General features: G+C 44.7%; 1 protein-coding gene across 1 annotated transcript in view; it reads right to left on the reverse strand.

The window, feature by feature from the left end:
• Positions 1-25,858, reverse strand: part of suclg2 (succinate-CoA ligase GDP-forming subunit beta) — a 69,387-nt gene that overhangs the window by 30,663 nt on the left and 12,866 nt on the right. Inside the window, exons 2-9 of the mRNA XM_030374528.1 lie at positions 23,833-23,974; positions 9,158-9,257; positions 8,054-8,144; positions 6,395-6,547; positions 5,221-5,310; positions 4,552-4,648; positions 2,245-2,406; positions 885-1,027 (exon numbers count right to left, since the gene is read on the reverse strand). Coding sequence (XP_030230388.1) covers positions 885-1,027; positions 2,245-2,406; positions 4,552-4,648; positions 5,221-5,310; positions 6,395-6,547; positions 8,054-8,144; positions 9,158-9,257; positions 23,833-23,974 — 978 coding nt within the window. The remainder of the gene's footprint in view (positions 1-884; positions 1,028-2,244; positions 2,407-4,551; positions 4,649-5,220; positions 5,311-6,394; positions 6,548-8,053; positions 8,145-9,157; positions 9,258-23,832; positions 23,975-25,858) is intronic.

The raw sequence follows: 25,858 nt of genomic DNA on the forward strand, positions 1-25,858 counted from the left end.
TTCCGATGGAAACATTCCCTGTCTCCTGCTACTTATTAAACACAACACTACACCAGTGTAGAGACTATAAACATCGACAGGAGTTAACACAACACGACTTATTGTGGGAACAGAATCATATCATCCGTGCCATACCCATTCCTTATTATATTATAGATATGGGGCTGCGTAAGGTGAGTGAAATATGGTATAGAAAAATATTGCTGAAAATGTCATCACAATAAAATACAGCAAGCTGACACTTTTGTTAGGCACAGGAGTTTGTTGGTTTTTTACTGTTGGTTGCCTGACAACGTTGTATGCTTCTGGAAGTACATATGTGTGCTTTCGTTTGCGTGAGTGCACATAAGACTACCGGCGTTTAATCCGAAACTATTCTGGTGTGCAACAACAACACGTGTTATTGTAAAAAAAATAAAATAAAATACACTTCATTAAAAAAGGACCATACTGGTCTGGGTCTCCCATCATAACCGTATCTCCTGGTTTCACTAAAACATCAGAGACAAATAGAATTGGTTAAAATTAATTAGAGCCTAGCATTCGCGCACCTAACACAGATGTAGACAAACGCAATATTTGGTTTTGAGAGCACTGACCAAACGCACATTGATTTAAAAAAAATAACATTTTAGTGAAGCCAGGAGAAACGGTAATGGCGGTTGGATCATCCAGCCCTTATACTTTATATATACACGGCCTTCATAAATATACGGTGGGTTCACCTTGTACAATGAACCAACACAACTGGACGTGGAAGTATGAAGCAGCTCCACAGCACCCACCGTTTCAGTTTGCCCATATTATTTACACATTGAGAATGATATAATGAATAGGAGTCGTGTTCCCCAGACATGAGCTTGAGGTCATCGTATGAACTCTACCTTTGGGTCGGCGGTGAGCAGCTTGAACGCTTCGTACACCTGTCTCTCCTGGACTCCGCCCCCCAGGTCCAGGAAGTTGGCAGGCTTTCCTCCATGCAGGTCGATGATGTCACAGGTCGCCATGGCCAGCCCGGCTCCGTTCACTGTCGGAAGGCAGAGGTAATGAGCATGCGTAAGCATTTCAGAACGATGTGTCATCTGCAACAATGTGTATTGTCCAAGTGAATCTGAGTGACAGTGAGCATGATAATATCAGCCCAGAAAAATACAAATATAAATGTAAAACAGTGCCAAGTACATTGCACACACTTAAGACAAGGAGCGATACTATTTAGAGCACTGATTTCAAGGCGCAAACCATCAGCAAGTAAAGAGTGCTTCTTTGTTCTGTTGATTTTATTTGTTTGCTTAATCATTCCGTAAACGTTGCTTCCTTCAGCTACGGATTCAAAGCCGTGGGCCGCCGACGCGACTCCACGTCTTCTAATCAGTGACATCCAACACTTTGCCATAGAGTGGATTATGGCTGGTCCTTTTTGTGCCCTTGACTTTAGAGCAGCGCGCTTTGATGATGAGCGCTCTGGCTGCGCTCTTTTGCTGCCCACTGTGGCCGTTCAGCCTGGCGCCCGTGTGTGGCCCCCATGCTGAGCGACCTGACAGCCAAGTGTTTCAGTGTGCGAACCGTCCTCCCTCATTTGGTTTAGCCAAGTGAGCCTGGCTCCGGTTAGGCTCCCTGACAGAGGCCTCAACGAAAGGGAAACGTGCCTTAACAATTGTCAGTAACAGTGGTGGTGATTTATAGAGTTCTTAAGGAACCTGATGGCCCCTAAAAACCTGCCGTTTTTGCTGTTCAAACGGGCCAGAGTTGCCATTGGCGGTGATGCCATCCACAGTAGTCCCAACAAGGGGGTGTTGAGTGGGGGTTACTTGGCTAACGGAACAGGTCTAATGTGTTTAAGGGGCTAGTGGGAGCAACTGTTAGAACCGCGGTACACCGTTAACGCTTTGATTTATGAAGAGAGAGGGGGTGCTAAATGAGAATGCTAACAATCTGGCTCACTAGAGACTTTCTGGGCGGATTACGGATAATTAGAGTGCATTGGTTACGGCATCACTCCTCCTGGAGTCCTCCGGAAGCCGTTTGTAATGCCGAGCCCGGGCAGCCTTTACTTTGACTCGAAGTTTCAACCCACAACCGCCTCACTTGTGTTACTGCAATCAGAGCGCTGGACTTATATTACCCCAGGGACCCTTCAGGTGTGGCTCAAGAAGGGGTTTAAACGGCCGCTGATCACTTTTTATGGTGTGCAAGACCCCTGTGTGTGTGTGTGTGTGTGCGTGCGTCTTCCTGTGACCGTACCGAAACAGGCGATGTTTCCGTCCAGTCCGATGTATTTCAGGTCCCACTTGGCCGCCTCCGACTCGGTGGGGTCGCTCTCCGACATGTCGTCCATGGCAAACACCGCCTTTTGACGGAACTCTGCGTTGTCGTCAAAGTTGATTTTGGCGTCGAAGCAAACCACTAGAGGAGGGATCGGGAGTTGTTGGAAGGGAAGACACGACAGAGGGACACACGACAACCAGATGGACAGAATTACAAAAAAGTAGAAACAGACACTGAAACTAACATTTCTAGAGAGGAAAAATGGATACAAAACACTAGAGCTTAAACTGAAGCTCCGGATATCCCCTCAGTCTCATTAGGCTTAATTATTTCACGGGTTGGCACACTGAGGCTTATGTTGACAACCCCCGAAAGCATGAGGCTGTACTGCTAAACAGGCATTGCATTTTTACACTTCCAAGCGATCATGCATTGCGAAGAGACCAAAGGAAGTGGTTGAGAAACATTCATCTGATATTAATTACAGAAAATAGATAATATTTGGTAGATGCAATGATTGGGAAGCACACATTGATGAATAGACACATACATCTCTTATCAGTAATACACAGATATACTTGTTCATGGCTAGCAGAAGCAAGCGGTAACTATCTGTATTTTTCCTCAAAAATCAGCAAATTGATTAGAATCAAGATTATAACTTTGTGTTGCAAAAACTATAGTCACAAAAAAGTTCCTTGCCATGTTGATCCAACTGAAAATTCCCTCGGAATGAAAGATGATCTGGCATCTGTTGATTTGAGGTCTACCAGGCACGCAGAGTATTTAGTGTTCTTTTGTGTGCTAGCCTTGGCGGCCTAGCAAAATTCATAAGGAATTAGGAACGTATCTCATCAAACTGTGATGGCAACCACTTGCACATCAGCAAGCCGTTTTTGAGAAGAAATAAAAACATCAAAGACCTGAAACATTCCAGTGTTTTGTAGCCTGTCTGGGAAGAAGTGTGCAGCGTAACCAGGTTTCAACACTGCAGACAAGACAACCGCAGGTACCAACTACGGGAGCATAACAGTTCAGGGCAAGTTCAGTGTTATTTTTCTAATGGGTGAAAACAGATGAAACCTTGCAGCAATTAGTGAGGACGGAACCTTCTTCTCATGGGCATTCATGCTTTGTTTATTTCCCCCAATTTGGTGAGGAGCAAAATAATTGTTTTGGCCAAGTTAAAGCGAGCGGGACTGAAGTCTGGCAGGCTCACTCTCTATTGTCCTCAGTGATTTTTGTTTTCGTTTTTGGTAATTGCTCGAGTTGCTAAAGTTAGTAAAAATATATAAGTTGGGATTCGAACATAGAACATCGTTCCCACCATGTTCTATCACATAGAGACATCACCTATGACATTTTAAGGTGTACGCTTACTTGGATTTTTTTTTTTATCTCGACCATATATGGAAGCTCTCACCTAGTACCCAGGCGTAAACATCACATGACTGCATGCCTGGAATGTGTTTCTTCAAATAAGCGCTAACGGAGAGAGAAGGTGGGACCCTCAGTATCAGCAGTTTAACAGCGAGGAGCAAGGGGGAGCGAGAGACTTCCCAGAGAGGGATATTTGTTTCCGTTACATGTTTTGGGTATTGCTCTGTCAAGTTATTCGTCCAAACGTATCTATGTTTATAACATATTTATTCTCTGTGTCATTGATATTCTTGTCATGTTTTTATCCTCCCCACTCCAGGGACTGTTAACTGGCGTGCACAGCACACAGGATGTAAGAAACTGAAGATTGTGTGGTAGTAGACCGGGATAATACCACAATTCAGGAGCCTCTCTGAAGGGATATTAGGATTTTGTATGAATACAGTCCATGAGGGACATTGGGCAATCTCAAGCTATCTGTAGTGTCTCATTCAGTTAGTGAAAGAAGTTTGCCTGTGTTCCATTATTTAATGAGCAACATGATATGAAAAGGAGAAGTAATTCCACATTAGGTCAAATTGAAAACCAAATGACTGCTTCTAATTCAGTCACATGAGCTTTCGTGCATTTAAAGCTTTGTGAGCCTATATACTCAATCTGAATTGTAACTCGATTGCATTTGCATGTACGAATAAGCAAGCAAAAAAAATGAAAAGAAAGTAGCATTTTGTTCTAAAAGGATAAGGAAATATCACAGAGCATAATTTGAGACTACCAATGGTTCTACTAAAAAATGTGAACAAGTCTACTTATTCACAGTCAAAGAATGTATTCAGCTGCACATATTAAGCAGCACCAACGCATACCCACACTCGTATCAACCCTGAGCAGTGTACACCGTACCTTGTCCTTCGGGAGTCTCTCCCAGAGGATTCACTTCGACTTGAGTGGCGTCGACTTTCAGGAAGAGATCATAGAGCTTCTTAATCTGATCTGCCGCCTGCGAAAAGCCACACAGGACAGTAATTACCCAGAAGTTCGTCTCCCTGCCACCCGGCCCACCTCGCACAGGCAATAAAACACCGCAAACCACTTTCACCATGAATTAAGAGTGAGCGCGAGGACGGATTTCTCCTCACTTTGAATGTTGCGCATGAGCACACCCCACACACACACACACACACACACACACACACACACACACACGTTGTTCAGGAGCTCAATTAATCATCCTACCAAAATGAAACTGCCGGTTTATAACGCAGCCCTCAGAATGTTCAGAAAGCACTGTCTAGAACACTGCAGTGCTTGCTGAATATCATGAACACCCCAAATAGTTATCTAAACTCACTTAGCCTGGCATGGGGAAATACGGCCAAACACCCCTCTGCCAGATATGACAATAGACCATCTGGTAGGGGGACTAGTAAAATGACAGTCTGCTACGAGCATCCAAATGTGAAGCGCCGTGATCCACGGCGGAGCCTTTTGTGTGAATGTCTGCTGTGTTCCAACATGCGTGTGTCGGTTCCTCTGCACCGGAGCAGTGGAAGCTTCCAGCAGCAGCATTACCTGTCTCTCCAGAGGTCCCTTGAAACCCAAATTGGATGCCATGCGTAGTGCTTGATCCTCTCTAACTCCCTCGAATATATCGATGACTTCCTGCAAGAGAAGAGAAAACACAGGAATCATAACACGTATGTGGGACAAAGGCGTTGGTAGCCACTAGAACCGAAGGACCAACAGGTTTGAACATTTAACCTCAAATGAAAAAGGCAGTGAATGTTAACGTGAAACAGAGAGTACATGGCAGATTGGAGACGACACAACGTCTATGTTTTAAATATGGGACTTTCACAGCATTGACGCTTAGAGAGATCCTCTGGGACATAATTTCATGGGTGAAAGAAGTCGTTAAATCAACAGGGTGTGTCATTTATTTCTGTCTTTATTTGCAGTTACTTATGCTCAGCTCCACGTCGGATCCACGGCGGCTTTTCAGAGGGTTGTAAATTTCACTGTGGCAAAAGCTTTCGCTCAATGCCTCTTTGATGAGCTTGCACAGGTAACCTTGTGCGACAGAATTATTCCTCAACGCGGGATCTGGCTTCTCGGATCAACTAAATAAACAGCCAGGCCTCGCTGTTGGGCTGATGGTAAATCGCACTGTTTAGTATTTTACGAGACGCTTTCATCCCGAGCTGCTCACTGTGAATACAGATTCATGTCATTACGGAGCAGGTAGAGGTTTGTAGATACTGCGGTGAAGATGCCTGAGGCAGCTTGCGTAGATAGGGGGATGGAACCAAGAAGCTGTCAACGGGGGGCAGTGTTGGAACTACATGTACATCTCGCCCAGTGGAACCACTGACGCAGTACAACCACTGTCCCAGTATAACCACTGTCCCAGTAGAATCAATGGCCTAGTAGAAGTACTGGCCCACTAGTACCACTGGACCAACAGAGCGACACCAAAACAGGTCTCAGTTCTTGACTCAATATTTAACCATTTGACAAAAATGTGGGTCGGCTTTACATTTCATTGTGCCAAAAAGGATCAATTCAAAAAGGTATTCCTGCCTCCCATGCAGGTACACACAACAAAACAAATGACAGTGTCTTTGCGGTGGCCATTAGGCAGCTTTGCAATAAGAACGAATGGCTGCTGTCTATCTTGAGGCCTTTGCTGATTGCATCTCTATGCCCTAAACCAATTTAAAATTGTAATGCGGCGGTATGAACTCACCTTGAAGATGAGCTCCGGGGTGCTGGCGGCCACCTCCTCGATATCCATGCCTCCCTGGGGGCTGCCCACCATGACCGGCCCGTTGCACGAGCGGTCCATCAGTATGGCGAAGTAGGTCTCTCGGGTGATGTCCAGGGCCTCGGCCACCATCACCTGGACATGGCCATGGGTCAGAAGACCATAAGGAACAACGTTGAGTGGATTGCCGAGACTGCAGATAGACGAAGGGAAGTGGGAGGATGTCGGTGTACGTGGGAACAAGGGGACCTGAATGATTGACGAACCCTGAGTTTATTCGACAAAAGTCGAATAAAAGTAAAGTTTGAGGCAGAGTCAGACAGGGAGTGCAATGAGGGAGCTGAATATGGAGCATGGCAGACACACAGCAGTGTGGATGCAGTGTTGTTCCTATTAGTCAGGGCGGTTTGATGAGACGTTTGACAAGGCCAGCCCTCCAGCTGTGTTGCTCTGCCCCACCGAGTAGGCGTCGACAATCCTCTCCGGCCAAAAGCAGAATATACAGCCTTTTCTGTCCGCACAACAACAACAACAACAACCTCATCTGCAACCATCGCTCTATCCGTGGCAGAGAATTGCTTCCCATATTGTCTGGGCTCGTCTCTCTCTTCAGACTGAACGTGTCCACATCCAGACTGATCTCCATCTCAGTAGCCTCCATCAACACCTGTGCTGCCCTCCACTCCCCGTGTCCTCTTTATTTATCCATCTCGTCTCCTGGTTCCTTCTGTGCCCTCTGACAGCGGAGCAGTGTAACCGAGCCAGGAGCCACGAGGGCTGCTGCCCTTGTTCTCAGTCGTAGTGTTGGAGCACTTTGCCCTGCTCTGTGGTGCAGTGGGATGGACAGGGGTTTCACTGGCAGGTTGACAGCGGACTACTGGTTGTTATCCCAAAGGCCGGTTGTAACAGCGTCGGAGCCCGGAGTACTACGTCTCGGTGGTCGATCATCGACCCTGCGGTTTAGTCATTTAGAAATTCTGCCCGTGTGCCTTTGCATTGATCTAGTGGCTGGGAATTTCCTCTGCAAAGTGACATTCGTGAGCGTGTTCCCAAACATAGCAGTAAGGGCAGGAGCGGAGGGGGAGAGAGCTATGCGGCTGGCTGGTGAGAATGAAAGCAACTCTTAATGGAGAGCTCTAGGACATATTTCTGTTAAGAGGAGCGACAGGAGAGGAAAAGACTGAGGGAAAAGAGCAGGGGTAGGAAGAGATGGAGCGCAATGGGGAGGGGGAGTGGGGGGCAGACAAGCCACAGGGCAGGGGGACTTCATTACCTGAAATGCGTGTTTTCAGGGTTTGCCGAGGCCCTTGCCGCCCGCACGGTGCGTATGTGGAAGCTAATAATTCTGCTTGTTAGAGGCACATAGAAATAGCTCTTAACTAAACACTTAGAATTCACAGTGGACATGGGTTCATGTTTTATTTATGGCAGTGGACCGTAAAACTAAATGGGAAAAACCTACAGTCGTCTACCACGGAGAAAAAATAATAAACCACAACTAGAGAAGCATGTTTCTTTCCATGCCATCAACAGGACGGCGGTATTGCCCTGAAAAGCACCTTGTAATGGAGGTGCAACACCACCGAAATAAAACAAAGCATGGTGTGAGAGCTGTGTGTGTGACTCAACACAGGAACTCACCGTTTTGACCTTGACTCCCTCCTTTGGTGTCTGCTTGGTGCTCAGGTTGAAGCCTAGCATCTTCTTCGCTAAGTCCCCCACCACCGTGGGACTGTGAGTGAAGGGTGAGACGTTATGAAGTCATCTTATCAACACAATGGATTTATAGTCAAGAAAGACTGATAAGCAGAGACATACATTGATTATTGCCTCCACATTCTCAGAGCACCTCTCAGGCCGAGCAGAAACTTGCAGCGATTTCCTGAGGATTAACCCGACATATATTCAGACAAAGCGTTGTATTGAAAGACTGCAGATTTCTCTTTTTCTTTCGGTTGTGCACAGCCTGACTTTTGCTATTTAGGATCATTAGCCAAGGAGGATGTCTCGAGTCGCATCTGGTTTTGTACATCATGATATAGAGAAGTGTTGCTCATCCTTTGATGGATGAGCAGAAGGTAAACCGCTGGTCGCAAACCTCCCCCAAAAGCACATAAACTGCTACAAATACAAAAAGATAACAAACAGCGATGATGCATATCCGGTGCATCTGTCATGAATCCCTATTTTTTTCCCCAGATAGCGTGTTGTTAGCTTGACATTTTCAGAAACTGAACGCAAGCTGAGCCGTGTTGAGCTGTTTGGACTTTTTCAAAAGGAGAGAAAGGCAGAGAAATATTCCAGTGTGTTTACGGTGGAATACATCTGTCGCATCCTGTAATGCCGGGCTAGGACAACATAAGCCTCAGCAATAGCCCAGAACTCCATTATCCATCGAGAGGGAAAAACTCAGCAGGGGATGCATAAACATGTCTGCCAACACTAAAAACCCACTCTCACTTTTCTGTTTTTTCTTCAAAGTTTAATTGAGGGAAGATAGCAAAACAAGGACTTTGAGAACGGAGGAAATCTGTTTGTTGACAGCATAAGTAGTCCAGACTGTGTCTTTATGTCGGGGGAGTATCCTTTAGACGGCTCTTTGAGTCATCCCACTCTAAAAGCTGCAGGGGCATGAGATGCAGGATTGGGGGAGATGGAGTAGGTGTGTTTGGTGAAGGACTGAAGGATCCACCTTCTAAATAGCACTCTTGTGATAGGAGAGCAAGCACACCGTTTCATACTCACTCTTTGGTTAAGTGCACTCCACCTTTAAGGCCGCTATCGAACACGCCCTTCCCTCTGCCACCGGCTAGGATCTGGGCCTTCAGCACGATCTCCTTCGCATCTGAGGACAAGAGAAGACACGATACGAGTTGTGATGAGCTAGATGAGCGTGTAAGTTGCAGAGAGACAGAAGCTGGGCCAATCATCCGTCATTTGTGAAACATGGCCTTCTCTTCTGCATCAGTGGATAGCGTTGGCCAACTCATCACCTTGGCTTCCCATTGGTTCTCCTGTCATCATGTAGCAGGGGACAGGAGACGGCGAGGAAGAGTGATTACAGCCTGGAGCCAACAAAATGGTCTACAGTGCAGCGCATGTCGCCAAGAGTGCCTCCTATAGTGTGTATGTATGGGTGTGTGCATATATTTATGTATATATCAGTGGAGGCTTCTCCATTGAGGAGAGGGAGGAAGATCCTCCCTAACATTGTTGAGAATAAAAAATGTAGATTGCCCAAACTATTGTAATGAATTAATGCCCTTAAATATGACTACTTTATTGCCTTTGAATATATAATGTTTGTTTCCCTGGGTAAAGGGACATTAGCACCCCCTATCGCCTATTGACAATTACTTCAGGGAGGAACGTCCTCCCTTCGCCTCCGTTCACTCCCATTCATTTTCCCGAAAGTACTGGCGGCCGGTGGATAACATGGGTTTCAATGGGAGAGAGGAGGAAAATCCTCCTCTGAGTGGGTGGGACCTTAAGGGGTCTGGTTCGCGCAAAAATCTATCCGTCTGCGCTATGAACCAATAAGCAGGATCCCTGGATGTTGAGCAGTGTTGCCAGATTGGTCAGATTTCCCACCCAATTGGGCTACTTTTAACCACGTTAGGCTGGAAAGATTATCATTGGGCGGGAAATCTGCCCAATCTGGCAACGCTGTCGATAGCAAACCCGGTCTGCATTGCCGCGGTGCTCAGTCTGAGAGACGCAGAGCAAGTGAAATCTGCGACAGCGAAATCTTAAATGCACAATGGAAACATTGGAAACGGAGGACATTGTTAACGTCTTATTACAAAAAGCATTCTATTCATTCAGTTACAGTGCTAAGTTAGCGACCAAAGAAAGAGGTAGACCACTTCCCAAAATCAAGGTCACCAGAAGTAATGGCAACGTCAGTGTTGTGAGTGCTACATGGTTTGCTAGGTACGCAACTGGTAGCATTACAAGCAATTGTAACTGAAAATAAACATAGCTAAATAACTTCAGTCAGTGAGGGCAAAAATAGGCCCAATGATAGGCCCAGATTTTTTTGATTTACTTTTACAAATCAATAGTAGGCCTGATTTGACTAATATGCTTTGCATCCTATCCTTCTCAAATTACAGTGATGCCACTGGTGGCTTTGTATACATATTGTTCACATAACTCCCTCCCTGCTACTTTGTAGTTCACCAAAACACCCTGAAACAACTTGAGTCTCACATTCTTATGCCACCATACACCAACAGTGCAAGCAGGCCAATGGCAACCAAGCGCACAGTCCTTCCTCCCTCACTTTAAAAACCACCAGCCGCCACTGGTATATATATATAAACCTTATTCTTAATTATAAAACAAAAAGGAATACTGGAAAGCTACAATGATGACAAATGCCAGTTTATGTAAATACGAAATATAAACATCCATCCTTCCTCATGGCGAGATTTCCTTTTGCAGATTTGCTTTTAATTGAATTAATTAAAAAAGACACTTGAAGGCAAATGCCTTCAAGTGACAGGCTTACATCTGTGAGGTCTTGAATTTGCTTTCTTTATGTGACAAGCAACCAATTCAAACTTAAGTATTTATTTTATAGTGATCCACAGACAAAATATTGTTTGAGCATCAAGCAGCAAAATGATGGTATCTGTAATTGTGAAAAATTATCTAAAAGATTATTGATAAAAACGGAAAATTTGTTTTAGCCATCGACTAATTGATGAATCAACTAATCGTTGAATTCGATGTAGGCAGTGGCAGTACAACACATAGATCTTACATCATGACCTTGGTTACGGAGGCACCTTGCATCAACTCTTACCAAAAGCCGTCACACCCGCACCCACCCAGGGAGAAGTAGTCCTTAAAAGGACTACTTTCCAGCTTCCTGACCACAGCCTCTCCATTCAAATGGAGCAATAAGTACACTTGATGGGAGCTTGGTTCTGCTACAGCTATCATTATCTAGGTGGGGGGAAAACTGTTCTCCTGACAGGTGCTTGGCATCAGGCTGGGCGGTGGAGACGGAGTGAGTGCTCTTGCCGCACCACGCCGAGCCCCGTAAAGATACCTTGACCTTGTGCTGGAGACCCCCCTCGCCCCCCCAGACTTGGTTTCCGCCTGGCTGGCATGGGGCCGGAGGAGCGCAAGGCGTCCAGAGACATTAACATAAATATGGCTTTAAAAAGCCCACACAGACTCCGTATTGTTATTAGCGAGGACAAGAACCAGGGAAAATGGCCTCTGACAGAGCCACTGAGATTAAACTAACACTCCATTAGTGAGGCATTTGTGAGCTTAGCGGCACGGAGAACAGTGGAAATGGACAGAGGAAAAAAAGGGGACTGGATCCAGACCGAAAGGGAGAAAACGAGGTGTGCAGATATGCAGGGGACTCGGGGAGAAATGATAAATTAATAAATATGTTAATAAAAAAAAACTGCTGCCGCGCAAAATTAAAAATGAGTTCAAAGCGAGATGAATAAGAGTCCTGCAGGCATGTGCACCAGAGGGGGACGCAAGAAGGAAATGGCTTTTTGTACAAAAAAAAAAAAAAAAAGACACAATACAAGATTGGATAGCTTGATTGACCTTAAAAAATGTACTAAGAAAAATAGTTAGATATATATATAAAGAGCATGTTATTGTAAAAAATGTAGCTCAAGAGCTATGCTTTTTGCAAAGAGGGGCAATGGGGTGTGAGAGGCAAATGTTAATGCCTTTGACAGAATTTTATGATTAATCTCACAGCAAGGTCTGAATCAATACCAACGACCCATAAATGGACAAAGAAAACATGATCATGCTGTAAAATAAAATAAATAAAAATAAAACAATACCCATCATTCAAATTAAATCTTCAATGTGACGAGGAACAAAAAACCCAAAAAATGATATATACTTCTACTTTAAGACAGTTCCATTGGGAGACATTATGCAATCATCACGGTATGGGGAAGGCAATGAAATGCTCAAAGATCAGAGGGGGCACTTTGCCTGGTACAGAGCAGCACACGGGAAAAGGCCTCAACCATCAAAATTGAGTTCAGTGCCTAATTACAGTGGAGGAGTAGTGGCGATGGAGCTTAGCATAAAAAAAAATATAAAAATAAATCCCTGTAACACTCAAGCCAAACACTGCTGTGATGCAATGACAATTAAGGTCACACGTCTGGAACTAAATAAATGAAGAAACCTTTGAGCAGTAGGTTCCCTGTGTCAAATTTCGCTCTGCTCAGATGATACAGTATTAAATCTGAATAGTAAAGGCGAAAGTCAGGCAACCTTAAAGAAAACTAATGGGTCCAGACGGCAGACTATTGTGAACACGGAAAGCGTTTTAAACACTGTCTGCAGGGATTGGAGACATGAACATGTTAAATTCAGTATGGCTTAAGTCACTATATTTTAGGAGCTCAGCACTGCAGCTCAAACATTTGGGAGAACAAAAAAGCCAAAAAGGATGGAAAATATCCTTGTTAGGGCGATGGGAGGTAAAGGGCTGCACGTGCATTTCTTTGTGCACAACCACTGTGAGGGGACGGCGATTTTCCTCTCCATTTAAGTTTCCATTTCATGGGGACACGCAGGCACCCGGGGGGAATTAACATCATGCAGCCACTCCCATCTCATCAGCGTAACAGGGTCATCCACACACTCTACTCACTTTCTAGTAATGGGTGCAAATCAACTCCCAATTTCCTGGCCAAACGACAGCGGCTATCGCTTAAGTAGATCGCACTTCTGCCACAGCATGTCTTCCTATCACTTCTGTGTTGCGACTTTATTTGCATTTTTCCAAGGGCCTTACTCCTGTTCCACGCAGCCTCGGGGACGCTGGAGACTCCACAGGTCTGCTCTGTAATTGAGCCTGAGAGGCTGTGCAATAAGGAGGATGCTGAGCATCAAGAGACAGAGAGACAGCGAGACAGGCTGTGCTCCAATCTTCAGAGACGAAGATGTGAATACTGTTGGCATATAGAGAGAGAAACGGAGGGAGAGGGAGGGAGGGGAGACGGGGCCGTGGCTTTCCCAGTATGCATGCTTGCTGTAATTAAAGTAATGTGGCGGCTAAAAGGAGCAGACTAATCAAAGTCTTTGGGAGGGTGCCGAAACAAACACACAAAGAAAGTATTAGCAGTGGAACGAGTCAACAAATAACCAGGGGGATACTGAATAGGACTTTCAAGCACCTAATTATTATGCTTTTAATTGAAAATACCATTGACTTTAATGAATGGTAAAAGGATGCTAAGCATCTGAACATTTAATTGTCTAAAAATACATATTTTGTGTTGCAAGAATAAATCTGTTCTGAGGGATTCCAATCCGTATTCTGAATATAAAGGACAATACCATTTTTTCATTGCAAAATATCTAAAAGGCCTTAATACAAGGAGTATTTTAATCAAAAAAAGACTGAAAGAATAAAGTTCTATAGTCATTTGGAATAATTATGTGGTCTTTTGGTTGGCAAAAAGCAACAATTCTCAAATGAAAGTATTTTTATGATTGAATAATATTTATACCTCAAATCATAAACTCAAGCTGTAATGTCCATCCGGTAGGTAAATAAAAAATAAAAAGAGTCATTTGTCAGCTGAAATGAATATCCAAAAACGTATTGCACTTAAAATGACAGGACACTTGTTTAACAACCTTCCTCAAATCGCCAAGAAATGTACCATTAATAAGCCCACCATAAACTTTTGAACATTTTATACTCCAGAACTTAGTAAAGGTCAAAGGAAGAATAAAATAAAAATTCAAGCAGCGATACAACATGATGAATAAAATATGGATAGGCATTTTACTTCCCGCACAGCAGATAATGGCTACAGGGCATGTTGTCGAGTCAGGAAAGGTTGTTAAATCTACAGCCTCCATGAGTCCCTCATGCCATAGGGATGTATCTATATATAAGGCTAAATGCAGTTCTTTAAAAACTATACTAGAAAAGAAGCAACAAGTTGACTGAATTGCCTAACAGACATCTTGACATTTCTGATCCCTTGGCCCAACTTGTCTAACAATCTCCCTCTTAAGGCTACCTTCTCACCTCAAACGTACCTGCTTAAACCCCCTTCTTCACTTTCTCTATAATGATGGCAGCGCTATGGCATAAAGTATCCGTGTCCTAAAGCCGTGCCAGCGACCTCGGTGCATGACACCTCCGCCGGTCATAGTCCGTTTAATGGCCGAATCCAAGCTCACGGAAGTATAGCGCCCACCTGGGGTCAAACGTACCAGGCACTTTTAATGACACCCTAGGATAGACCCGAGAGTGGACTGGTTGACTTGTCTCGGGAGTGGCCATTTATTTATTTATTTATTTATTTTCAATTCCAGTTCCGCTGTTCAAACATGATGATTATAAATGTTATCAATAACATTTGGAAATTAATAATGGATTGAATTTATATAGCGCTTTTCTAGACACTCAAAGACGCTTTTTACAGGGAAGGGGGAACCTCAGTAACCACCACCAGTGCGTAGCACCCACTTCTACACACTCAATTCAATTCTCTGCATTCAACCCATCCAATGCTAGGAACTTGTTGCAGTGTGATGCCTGCCACACAGGGCAGCGCCAGGGAATCAATTCAAGATGTTGTGCTCCTACCTTGGTTATAGGACATGCAGGAGTGCTTACTGGCATGTTTTGTGGTGTGGGGGGGGGGGGCACCCAGAGGATACTCACTTGAATAAAGGGAGAACGTACAAACTCAACACAAATACCTCTCCCCGCCTCCGGGGTTTGAACCAAGAACCTTCTTGCTGTGAGGCAGCAGAGCCAACCACTGTGCCACCACACAAGACATTACTTCCAAATGGTTGGGTTCTTGTTGGAGACACCACGATAGCTCCAAGGCACCATTTTAGAGAAATATAATGAAATTGTGCCTCCCTTTCCCTTAAGTGTTTCCATTTAAACTATATAATATGCAACAAACCAAACCCTACTCCATTGGGAAGGCCATCAGCATGCGTTGGTGGTTGATAATGTTAACCAATGGGCAAGGCTGTTCCAAGGTGATTGTTTCATTCGCCAGTAATAAAGTTTTGAATTCTTGCACGTATGCACTTGAACAGCCTGCGTTTATGCAAAGTGAGGTCATAACAAATAATAGGCTACATGTGCATTTCTTCTGGCATATTAGTATCATCGTAATATGACGGGAAGGATGGGTAAGGAATAATTCCATGTCCTACCCAAACCACATGAATAGGTTAGGGTGCGTAATGAGGAGGTGGAAACACTAAGCCGCTTATAGAAATGAGCTCTCTGAAAGACAGGCCTCTACCCTCCAAAGCCTGTTTACAGCCGTTAAGAAAATTTCAGATGCAGAGGCTTTTCAAGTGAGGAAAGAACTTGAGTGAGCTAATGCATACAATGACTTAAAGGCCCCGCAAAAAAGAAGCCTATTAATTTGCCTGATTGTTTTAAGTGTGCACCTGACTGCATGTTGATTAAGGATCAAATGGTTTTCGCTTATTCACGGGCATGCAAGCGCGTACCTACGTCTGTCTTGACGCGACCGCAAGCGCATATAAATCTTGGGATATTAAAAAGGCAAATATGCCATTGTGCATGCGCGCCTTCCTGCCCATGTTAACGACCTTGCACTTCCAACGAGGCCCTCCATGCATTCCCCCCCCCCCCCCCCCCCCCACCTCCACACTTTTGGACAGCGTGGTGGCACCTTGGCAGTTCGGAACATCAAGATGAAAAACAAACACAACAAACGTAAAAACCCTGCACGCTCACATTAGCTCAGTTAGCACCTTCAGAGGTACCAGGGCTGTCAGCTGGAGCCCCGCTAGGCCAGGGGGGTGGCGAGGGTGGTAGGTGGACTTTTCCCCCAAACCAGCCCCTGCCAACTGAGTGCCCTCAGTTTTTCCCCTTCACAGTCTGATCAAAGTGGTTCCCATTGTGCTCCCGTGGCACTGTTTGCTAAAGAGATGGGTCTGGAGAAAGGAAAGAAGGTGTGGATCATAATGGGAATATTTCATATTCCCGTTTTGTGTTTATTATACTAACCCCGTGATAAACATTGAAAGGCAGATGTATCTTTTTGTGAGCGATGCAACACACTTCAAAAAGAAGTGGACTCGAAAATTGGAAGCCTAATAAAGGGATAGTTAAAAGGAAATGAACCAAAAAGGTCAGACTTGATAGCCAATCAGCGATGAGCTTGACCTGACGTCAATGGCAGAAAGACAGAGGACAGGCGCTCAGCAGGTCCGCAGCGCTCCGCAGCTGATATGGAGCGCCTGTAGTTGGTGTCCTGATGGGAGATCCTGGCCCCAACCCGGGCTAGCAGGTCATCGAAGATGGCCCCAGTCAACCGAAAATATCGCTGGAACCGGCCGTCATCCAGGCGGAGTTCCTGGAGGAGGTGGTGAAACTCAACCAGCAAACTCCCACAACAAATACAGCGCAGCGATGGTGGTGATCTCAGCCATGTTTGTTGAGCAAAAGAAAGGTAGGAAAATAAGTTTTGGGCGGGCTCATCTAGCTGCGTAGGTGCGTTGAACCATTTTTGTGACACACAATGATCAAGCGGCAGGATAGGCGCGTGTGGCCATACGACCCTCCATAGAGTTCCTAATCCATCATTTGTATTTTATCGTCTTCCTCAGACGCTTTTGTACGAGGACCCGTCACACTACGTAAACCTGTAGCCTATCAGCAGTGAGAAGGGCTGCAGTGGCTCAACCGACCTTGAAGATGGGTAGGACAGACTGCTGTAACCGTCTTTGTGTGACAAACCACTTAAAACGTATTTATAAATTAAAAAACGAAAACTTCTGTATGATCAAGGAAGAATTCAACCAAACAGATTAAATTCCATTTAAAAAAAAAAAAAAAGTGTTTTCAGGAGAAAAGTCAATGTATACAGTCTTCAAAATTAGGATGCAAAGTCCATCGTAAAATATGTCTCTTTCGCTTAAATTGTATCATTACTGCGCACAGAAAGTCCATTGAATTGAAGGAGAGAGGACCATATATGACCATTCTGAAAAAAAAAAACGAATGAATGCGGTGCGAAAGCGAAGAGGCATAAAGCAATAGGGAGAAAAAAATGAATTGTATTCCTTCTTACAAATTTACTGCTCAATGGAGCATGGAATAGCCCTAATAAAACATGCAATTTAGGGCCAACATTATCCAAATAATGGCTCCATCACAAAGCAAGAGTTCACGTATTGCATTCTGCTGAAACAGTGGGTGCCAAAAGCATGAATAATTGTAATGTGCCGCCCTGCCATATTGATACTCATCCGGCGCCAGGAATCCAAAATTACATTTTGATTTGTGGGGTCCCAAAGCATTGTGCCTCTTGCACAAAGCACTGCCTTGACAAAATAAATAAGAAAACACCCTACTGTGGTTTGATATTGAGAAAGAGTAGAACAAAATAAATAAAAGCTAATTACCAATAATTTGCAGAACATCGAGTTGCCCATTTCGTTGGTTCAAGAACTTTCTTTATGCACCCTACTTTAAAAACACAAAACATTCATAATGCTGTTTTTCGTGTATACATGCATGACAGCATTGCATCTAAGGTTTTTCCAACCCTTTGGACTAGCGGGTTGCAGCTGTGTGCTTTACATAGGTCTGTGGGCGTTTAACATGCACACGGACACACAAAATAGCACTCAGGGAATTGGCATTGGGGGAATAACTATAATATCTGCTGGCGTAGGCATACAAACAAAGACTAATGAAACAAGGGATGATGTTATGGTTGAGCCAGTGGCTCTTCTTTCAACGAACCTCAGCCATCCAATCAGCATTGGGGAGATTAAGTAAACACATCAGCCATGCTAAACATGTCGATTAACGATCAGATCATTTGAAGACGAAGCCTTTGGGTGTGGCTGGGAAAATGGAAATATCTGAGAACAAAGAGCTTTCCCCCCCACTCAAGTTCAACACTCAGATGGAAGGTCTGACCTGCCTGCTAAACAAAAGTTGTGGTGGAGTAATTTGACAATTTTCTTTCTCTATCCGGATATCATGATTGTTCAAAGTTGATAAATGAGTTCCAAATGAAGACACGTTTTTTTTTTAATCAGTTGGCTTGTCAGTCTTAACGGAAAGATTCAGAGAACAAAAGGAAATCAAAAACAAAGGATTCCCGGTACAAAAGTTACATTTAGGTTTAAAGCCAGATAGCATCTGCAACAAAACCATGAACGTGGCCCTTTTATGACCATAGCGTTCCAACTTGAAATAGCCCGCCGGCTTCCCACCAGCAAGTACAAACACAGCACAGCCCAACAATTACCGGATTAAAAGGCTCCGATGCCTAGCAAGTGCCTACAGAACCGACTGTTCTCCCACAAACGTGGCACTCATCAACTCACAACATGCTGCGTTGCGTGTCGTTCTGAGCCAAACGCCTGAATCAACACGACAACATGGCTCCGCGTGGACACCCAGTGAGCCACGCAGAAGACCCACCGCATCATACATGTATGAGGAAGTCCTTTGTGCTGTGCGTGGTGGTGCCTGCAGTCGTGTTGAGCAGTGCTTCCAGGACAGATGGTACCGGCTAGGTGGCGTATGTGGCAGCGAGAGAAGCATATGGTTCCCTCTAGATGATTTTGCACACCAGTGCCATGCCAAGTCAGAAGTGTAAACGCTTCTATTTTTTCCCCCCTATTGCCAGAGAAAACGGTGATGCTGAATCACTGGCGACATAGTGTGATTTTGACCATGGTACATCAGCGGCATCAACATAATGTTGCTCAGCTTCGGGAGATAATTACAACAACATTACTTGCGACAACTGCGACAAGAGGAGGGAAAAAAAAAAGAACTGTTCAGAGTTCGACATCTGTGAAATAAGAGCTGCGAAAAAGGTCAACTCCTAACTTGTAATATCAGAAAGCATCCAGAAAGAAAATGTAAATGGCTACTGATGAACAGGGAATCTTTCAGGAAGATAATGAAAGGCTAATCACAATCAAATAACACCGCTCACGACATCAGGTGACATTTAAGGAATAAGTGGAGTGTGCCGAAATTCACAACCCACCAAAATGAAGATGGATTTTTCTCGATTAGTTCGTAGTCACTGCAGTGAGAGGGAACATTTTCCCAGCCGCTGACCCACAGCACTGTATTGAATGCTTGATCAAAATCATTCAGAATTTTTGAGTTGTAAGCAAACTAACGAAAGCGATATATTTACCCAGACAAGAAAAGGTCAAGCACGATATAAAAAGGGATGTCTGGCTCAAATATCGAATACTAATAAGTAACCATATAAAGAATAACTCTTATTTCTAGGAATTGTCTGAAGCCCTGACAGACGTAAGACATCGATGATAAACAATGTATTGTAAGACACTTCTAGAGACATACACACACACCTGTTTCATCAAAGACTTGGTTAATGTCAGGGCATCGTCATATTATGCGGTGAGCGGGCATATCAAACCAACCATCTTTCTAATAAGCTCACAAGAGATTTGATAGTGGTGTTTAAAAAAAACGCTCTGTTTACACTGAATATTCATAACCCGCTGAAATGATTTCTACCTCTGTTAATTGTGATTCTGGCAGTCAGCCTTTGCTGAATAAGTAGCATCGGGGCTAAGGGACACAGGTAGACTGTGGGGGGGAGGGGGGGTGAAAGAGCAATACGGATTATGAGTATACATGGAAATTAGAAACAAGAGCTAGAGACAGATAAGAACAAACTTTGAGGTGATGTGAAACGCCTGGGTCCTGAAAGCCTCCCAACATCGCACAAAGATAAATAGAGATGTATTCCTAGCTTATCCATGTCCCTTTTTGGTTTGTGTTGACGCCAAGCGAGAAGACCCTCAGATGACAAAATAACCAGCAAACTTCTTCCCCCTTTTCCTTCCATGCACAGACAAATTGCCTCAGTCAGAATAACACATTCTATTTCTGACAGGGCTAGTCGGCTCATCCCCACAGCCACAACCACCACCAACCCAGCATCACAAAACGTGGGCAGAACGTAAAAGAAAAAAAGAATGAATTGAACTGAAAGCGAAGCAAAAAATAAATAAAGACATTGTCGTTTTCTGTGGCGAGCAGGTAATATATTTTACAAATTTGGAAAATAATCAAATAAATAAATAAAAAGACGTTACACCCATTCATCAAACAATTGTCAACATGTGGTGGCGATAAGGATCTGATGCAACACGCTCGCCATCTCCGTCTCGTCAATCACCGGCGAGCAGACAGCCGACACAAAGCGAGGAGGGGAGAGGCAAAATATGGTTTTGATTTGGAATTCACACTGAGAATCCATCAAGATTTGCGTAACAGATGCATCTGTCAAGCGGATGGCGACACACAAAGTAGAGCATATAATCACACTCTCATTGGCGGTGGCTCGGCACAGGTGTGCGCATGTGCATCCCAACGCCCACGTCTGCACAGCAGTGCACATCTGATGACCATAGGAAACAAACCTATAGTCATCACCGGGTTATTTCCTTCCTCTTCTTGCAGATATATCTGTACACCTCGAGTTAGCCGATAGGTGTACATTTAAAAAAGAACGGGTCTAAAGAGAACTCAGTCTTGCAAAGACTTATGCTGCATGTCATTTTTAATAAGGATTCTATATATTATTAAGGGGCTTCATCCGAAAAAAGGTGCAGATTCTCCTCTGCCGTACAAAAAAAAAAGATACACATAGCTATCAAGATCCATATGCATGACTCATGAAATATTCAAATGAGAACCATTGAATCAAGGTGCCGTGAGGCAACGAGTCGGCACGGAAGTGCGCACATCGCCTACGTTTTGCTTGAGAAATGCTTAAATTAATTGCAAGACAGAACATTTCTGCTCCCATCTCTCTGCCAGTGCTACGGCACCCTTTTGTGCCCCGCAAGCTGCGAGTATTCAGGCGAAAAAAATAAATGAAGATTCCTTCGCCACTACAACCACTTCTATCGAGTAGCCCAACGCACACACTCGTCCCAGTCAGACTAACCTGGTGAGAGGACACAGATATAATATACAAGCATATTTAGATCTAGTAGAGCCCATGATTGAGACTGTTCACTTTAGCAAGAGGTGCCCTCCTTCAAATCCATGAATGCACTTGCATGCGTTAGCACAAGAAAAAAATGCCTGGGTTCATGAAAAGCCCAAGTGGGTCATTAGCTCGGAGAGACAGCAGGGGCACAGTGTCGTTCACTGTGTCCTTCCATCGGGGAACAGAGAGAAACAAACAGGCTTATCAGATCCTGCCCCCGCTTAGCTCACTCAGTGTGGGCCCAGTGAAATCGACTGCACTTTCCATGAGCCATTAGCATGCTATGAGGAACCCATCTGCTCCCAATGCCTACTCCTAACTAGCACTCGTCAGCCGTGGCTCAGGCTAGCGATGATCCATATCAGAACCCTGTGGTAAAAACATAAATGATACTTTCCAGATTTTTCCCAGAGACATTACACTTGAAAGAGAAAGGAGATCTTTTTAGTCACCTCTGGCATCAGAATAATCAAGACCAAGCTGACTTTGGGGAGGGTGGAGAAATAAATGAGAGAAAGTTTGTGCATTGTTTATACTGCTGTTCGATGCAAAGCAGAAAGTTCAGCACTCACTCACGTGATGTGAGTAGTTTGAAGAATTACGACGGCATAACAGTTCCTCACGTAAATCAATTGGACAGCTCACACAACCACCCACACACATACACACCGACCTGACCAGTGTGAAGCACCCCCACATCACCCATGTCAGCACGGACGGACGGATGAACCGAGTGGCTGAATTTAAGGGGGAAAACCTCTCCATCATCCTGAGCTCCCCAAAAATACAAATACCAACCTCTCACAGCAGGTGACCTGGCAAAACCAAGCCGGATCACATTGGTGTTACCAGATGTTTATTTGTTTTATCTCACTCTTTTCTCTCCACCACTCTTACCAGTATGAACGGTGTATTAAACCTGAGAGCGGATGTTACACTCACAGTTCCGCTTTTTTTAATGCACCTTGTGCTTTTTGGCCGTAAAAGAGCTCACGATTATCGGTATCACTGCCTCGCCTGCAAAGGTCTTTCTTAGAGGAGAAGAATATAAATGTGATCAATGAAACCGACTTTTTGTGCGGTTGAGGTTAGCCTGCCTTAATTTAGTGTAACAGAGAATTAAAGAGGAATGATGTTAAATGCAGGACAAAATATTTACGTGTCAGTGACGGACAATAAGACGGCGTGTCTTCTGCACGAATGTTTTTGAGTCACGTTCAGCTTCTGCATCACCAAATGTTAAGTCGATTGGCCGATCATGCTTTTAGGACGGATATCAGCCAATAATGACCGTTGGCCAATGGATCCGTGCATCAGTAGAGTATAGGCACATTGGGGAAGCCTGTGTGTACATGCTTGCTGTCAAAGATACTGGCTGAAACCCATCGTGTGTGAGAGCAGATAAGCAGATGATTACAGACCCAGAGGCACTGGCCAGGGATTCTCTTTCTCCCTCTCTCTTCCCCCCCTATGTTTGCTTGTGGACTTTATCTTAGCCCACGGAGTGACCAGGGATCTCCGCATTGCCATGGATTCATGTGCTTTACACACTGAAACCAGGCCAGTGTGTGTATATGTTTGGGCCCTTCTATATTTATAGCCACCAAATATAATTCAAGAAGGAGGTTTAAATCAGTCAACATTGGTGGTGATTGCACAAAATGTGTTCCCATTAATGTTAATATATGGCTTGAAGATGTCAGCTTAACGTGTGGAAGTGCGTGAAGGCGGGGGTTACTAACCAAATTATAAGATCAGACACTGAACACAACATTAAATGTGTGAGAAACAACATGCGAGGGTGTGAAATAAATGAGTGTGATTGGAAAAGGATAAATTAACACTGGCCACTGAGCACAAGAAACACTGGACTGTTTGCACCCAAAGGCATTGAGACACAATTAAACTGAATACCATTTCAAGTGGGATTAGCCACAGCCATGTGCACGTTATATATCCAGCAGTTCTAGTTCATTTATTTTGCCAAAAGTAACATGACATAGAAAAATGGAAAAAGAGTCATGGAAAGGACAATAACAACACAAGTATGTGATCGTAATCAAAGTTTACAAAGTGATTTAACTGAAGGGATGGATTTGAAGTCTCTAAAATAAATCTGCAGGCGATCTTGATCCAAGCCCCATCGAGAGAGGACGCCGTTGTATCCACATAAGTACAACACACGCGTTACAAGTGTGCGTGCGTGCGTGCGTGCGTGCGTGCGTGCGTGCGTGCGTGCGTGCGTGCGTGCGTGCGTGCGTGCGTGCGTGCGTGCGTGCGTGCGTGCGTGCGTGCGTGCGTGCGTGCGTGCGTGCGTGCGTGCGTGCGTGCGTGCGTGCGTGCGTGCGTGCGTGCGTGCGTGCGTGCGTGCGTGCCCTCTCCACCCACTCAGTCTCTTGGCTGCCTCCAGAGCCTCGGAGGCCGTGTCGGCCACGTAGAAGCGTTGGACGGCCACGCCGCTCTGCTCCATCAGCTTCTTGCTCTGGTACTCCTGCAGGTTCAGCCATCGCCTGGAGCTCAGACGGGAACCCTGGGAGACGAAGGAGAAGAGGAAGAATGAGGAGGAGGAGGGAAGGACGGGCGGAAAAGGATAGGGGTTAGGGAGTCGGCAAGTCAAATTTGTGACTTGTACGTAGGTACGTAGGTCTGTAGCAGATTGCTGTGGCACTGAACCTCCCAATAACTCTGGGGAACATGCGCTTGGCAGAGACAAGGGCGGGAAAATGGGGGAGCAGGGGTTGGAAAAAGTCTCATCCTCTTCAAGAGGAGAACTTTTTTCACATTATTCCAACAAGATGTCAAACACCTGCTCAACCCCCCCCTGCAACCTCCACCCCTTAAGAAACACCCATCGCTTTTGCTATTCTTTTCGCCTGCTTCCCCCGCTCACAGGATGTGGCGCAGCTTCTGGAGCTGCTTGTGCCGTCAGCAGACACGAGCCCAGTCAACTCCAGCTGTTACCGCTATTAAAAAGGCATTGGCTTTTCATATAACGCAGCAGAGCCACACAGGCCCTATTGAGCAGGGATCCTCTGGAGTGCAGTCACACATCACTGTGACTGCAGGTGCGTGCAGTCACGTCACCTGGGCCGCGATCGTGCGCCGTGCCACGCCCGTTGCACAGGGCACGAGACAAGCGTGGCCTTCTTTCACCGGGAAAAGGGTGTTGTTGAAGAGGAGAGGATTGAGCAGCAGAAGAAGTTAAGTTGCAAAGGGGTGAATAACATGTTTTGAGCATCGTGCTCATGGCTATAAACGGTATAATAAAAGCACTAGGCTCTTGGCGTCATGGAATCTGTTGACCTCGGCCAACAAGAGGACACCAGAGTTATAGTGGGTGGTGCACTGCCGCCATGAAGCAGTTACTCTGAGCGTTTTAGAAAGGACGTCAGAGGGGAAAAGGGGGGCTTGCTTACATGGCTAGCGGTCTGCAGTCTCTCAACGCCATCTGGATACTTTGCCGTGCTGCAAGCCAATAAACATGCTCTGGTCCTAAAGCAGAATTTTATAAACATTTTAATATTTCGACTGTTGTCATAGTCACAAGGGCAGACCTAGAGAATCGTTTTCCGAGTCACGTGGCAAGCTAAAAGACTAAAACTAAAAGAAGGGCTGAAGCTGAAGGGGTAGCAGAGTGAGCACAGAGTCGGTGCATGGTTGTGCGTTTCCAAGATAGCACAGTACTGTTGCTGGGGCTCGTGTTTATACAACAATAGGGCTACATTAAAAAAAGTAATTATAAATGTTATTTTAACAAAATGATTTTAACAAAAAACTGCATTCACCATATCAATATGGCTAGCATTGATGTTTAATTCACTGATTTTATAAACGCAAAGCCTTTTTTTATTTTAGAAGCGGGAATATTTGATGGCACATGAGCAATTTCACTCCCTTGTTTCGGATGTTAGTCACATCCATCCCAACGCAGTATCAACGCATGAATAATGTAAGAATTCGTCTTCAAAAGCAAACCAAGACCAAGGAACTGATCATACAAGTTACAACTCTGCGAAGGCCTTTAATAAAAACTGAACAAAGTGAAAATTCTAAGATAAACGTGAGCTGTGGCTGCATTTGCATTCGTCAAGTGTGTGTTTTTTGTGCCAGCTGCCATCTGACTCAGTGGTGCGAATAGCTTGGCAAGGCCGCTCTTTTGAAGTCCTTTCCCTCTCCATCATTCATGAGGTGGAAAAACAATGGAAGAAAATGGAGATGGGCGCACACTTATTCACCACTACTGCTGCTGATATTCAACAAATATTGAGCGAGGGGATTCTAAAATTCTTCTTACAAGACTTGACAAATGGCTTTGTAAAAAGGGGACAAGTAAGAATCGTGATAATATGATAGCGAGACAAAAGTAGATAAAATGTTTTTACTCGCAGCACAGCATTGCAGGTGGACAATCTGG

This window comes from Gadus morhua, chromosome 13 (genome assembly GCF_902167405.1).
Source record: "Gadus morhua chromosome 13, gadMor3.0, whole genome shotgun sequence".
Lineage (NCBI taxonomy): Eukaryota > Metazoa > Chordata > Actinopteri > Gadiformes > Gadidae > Gadus > Gadus morhua.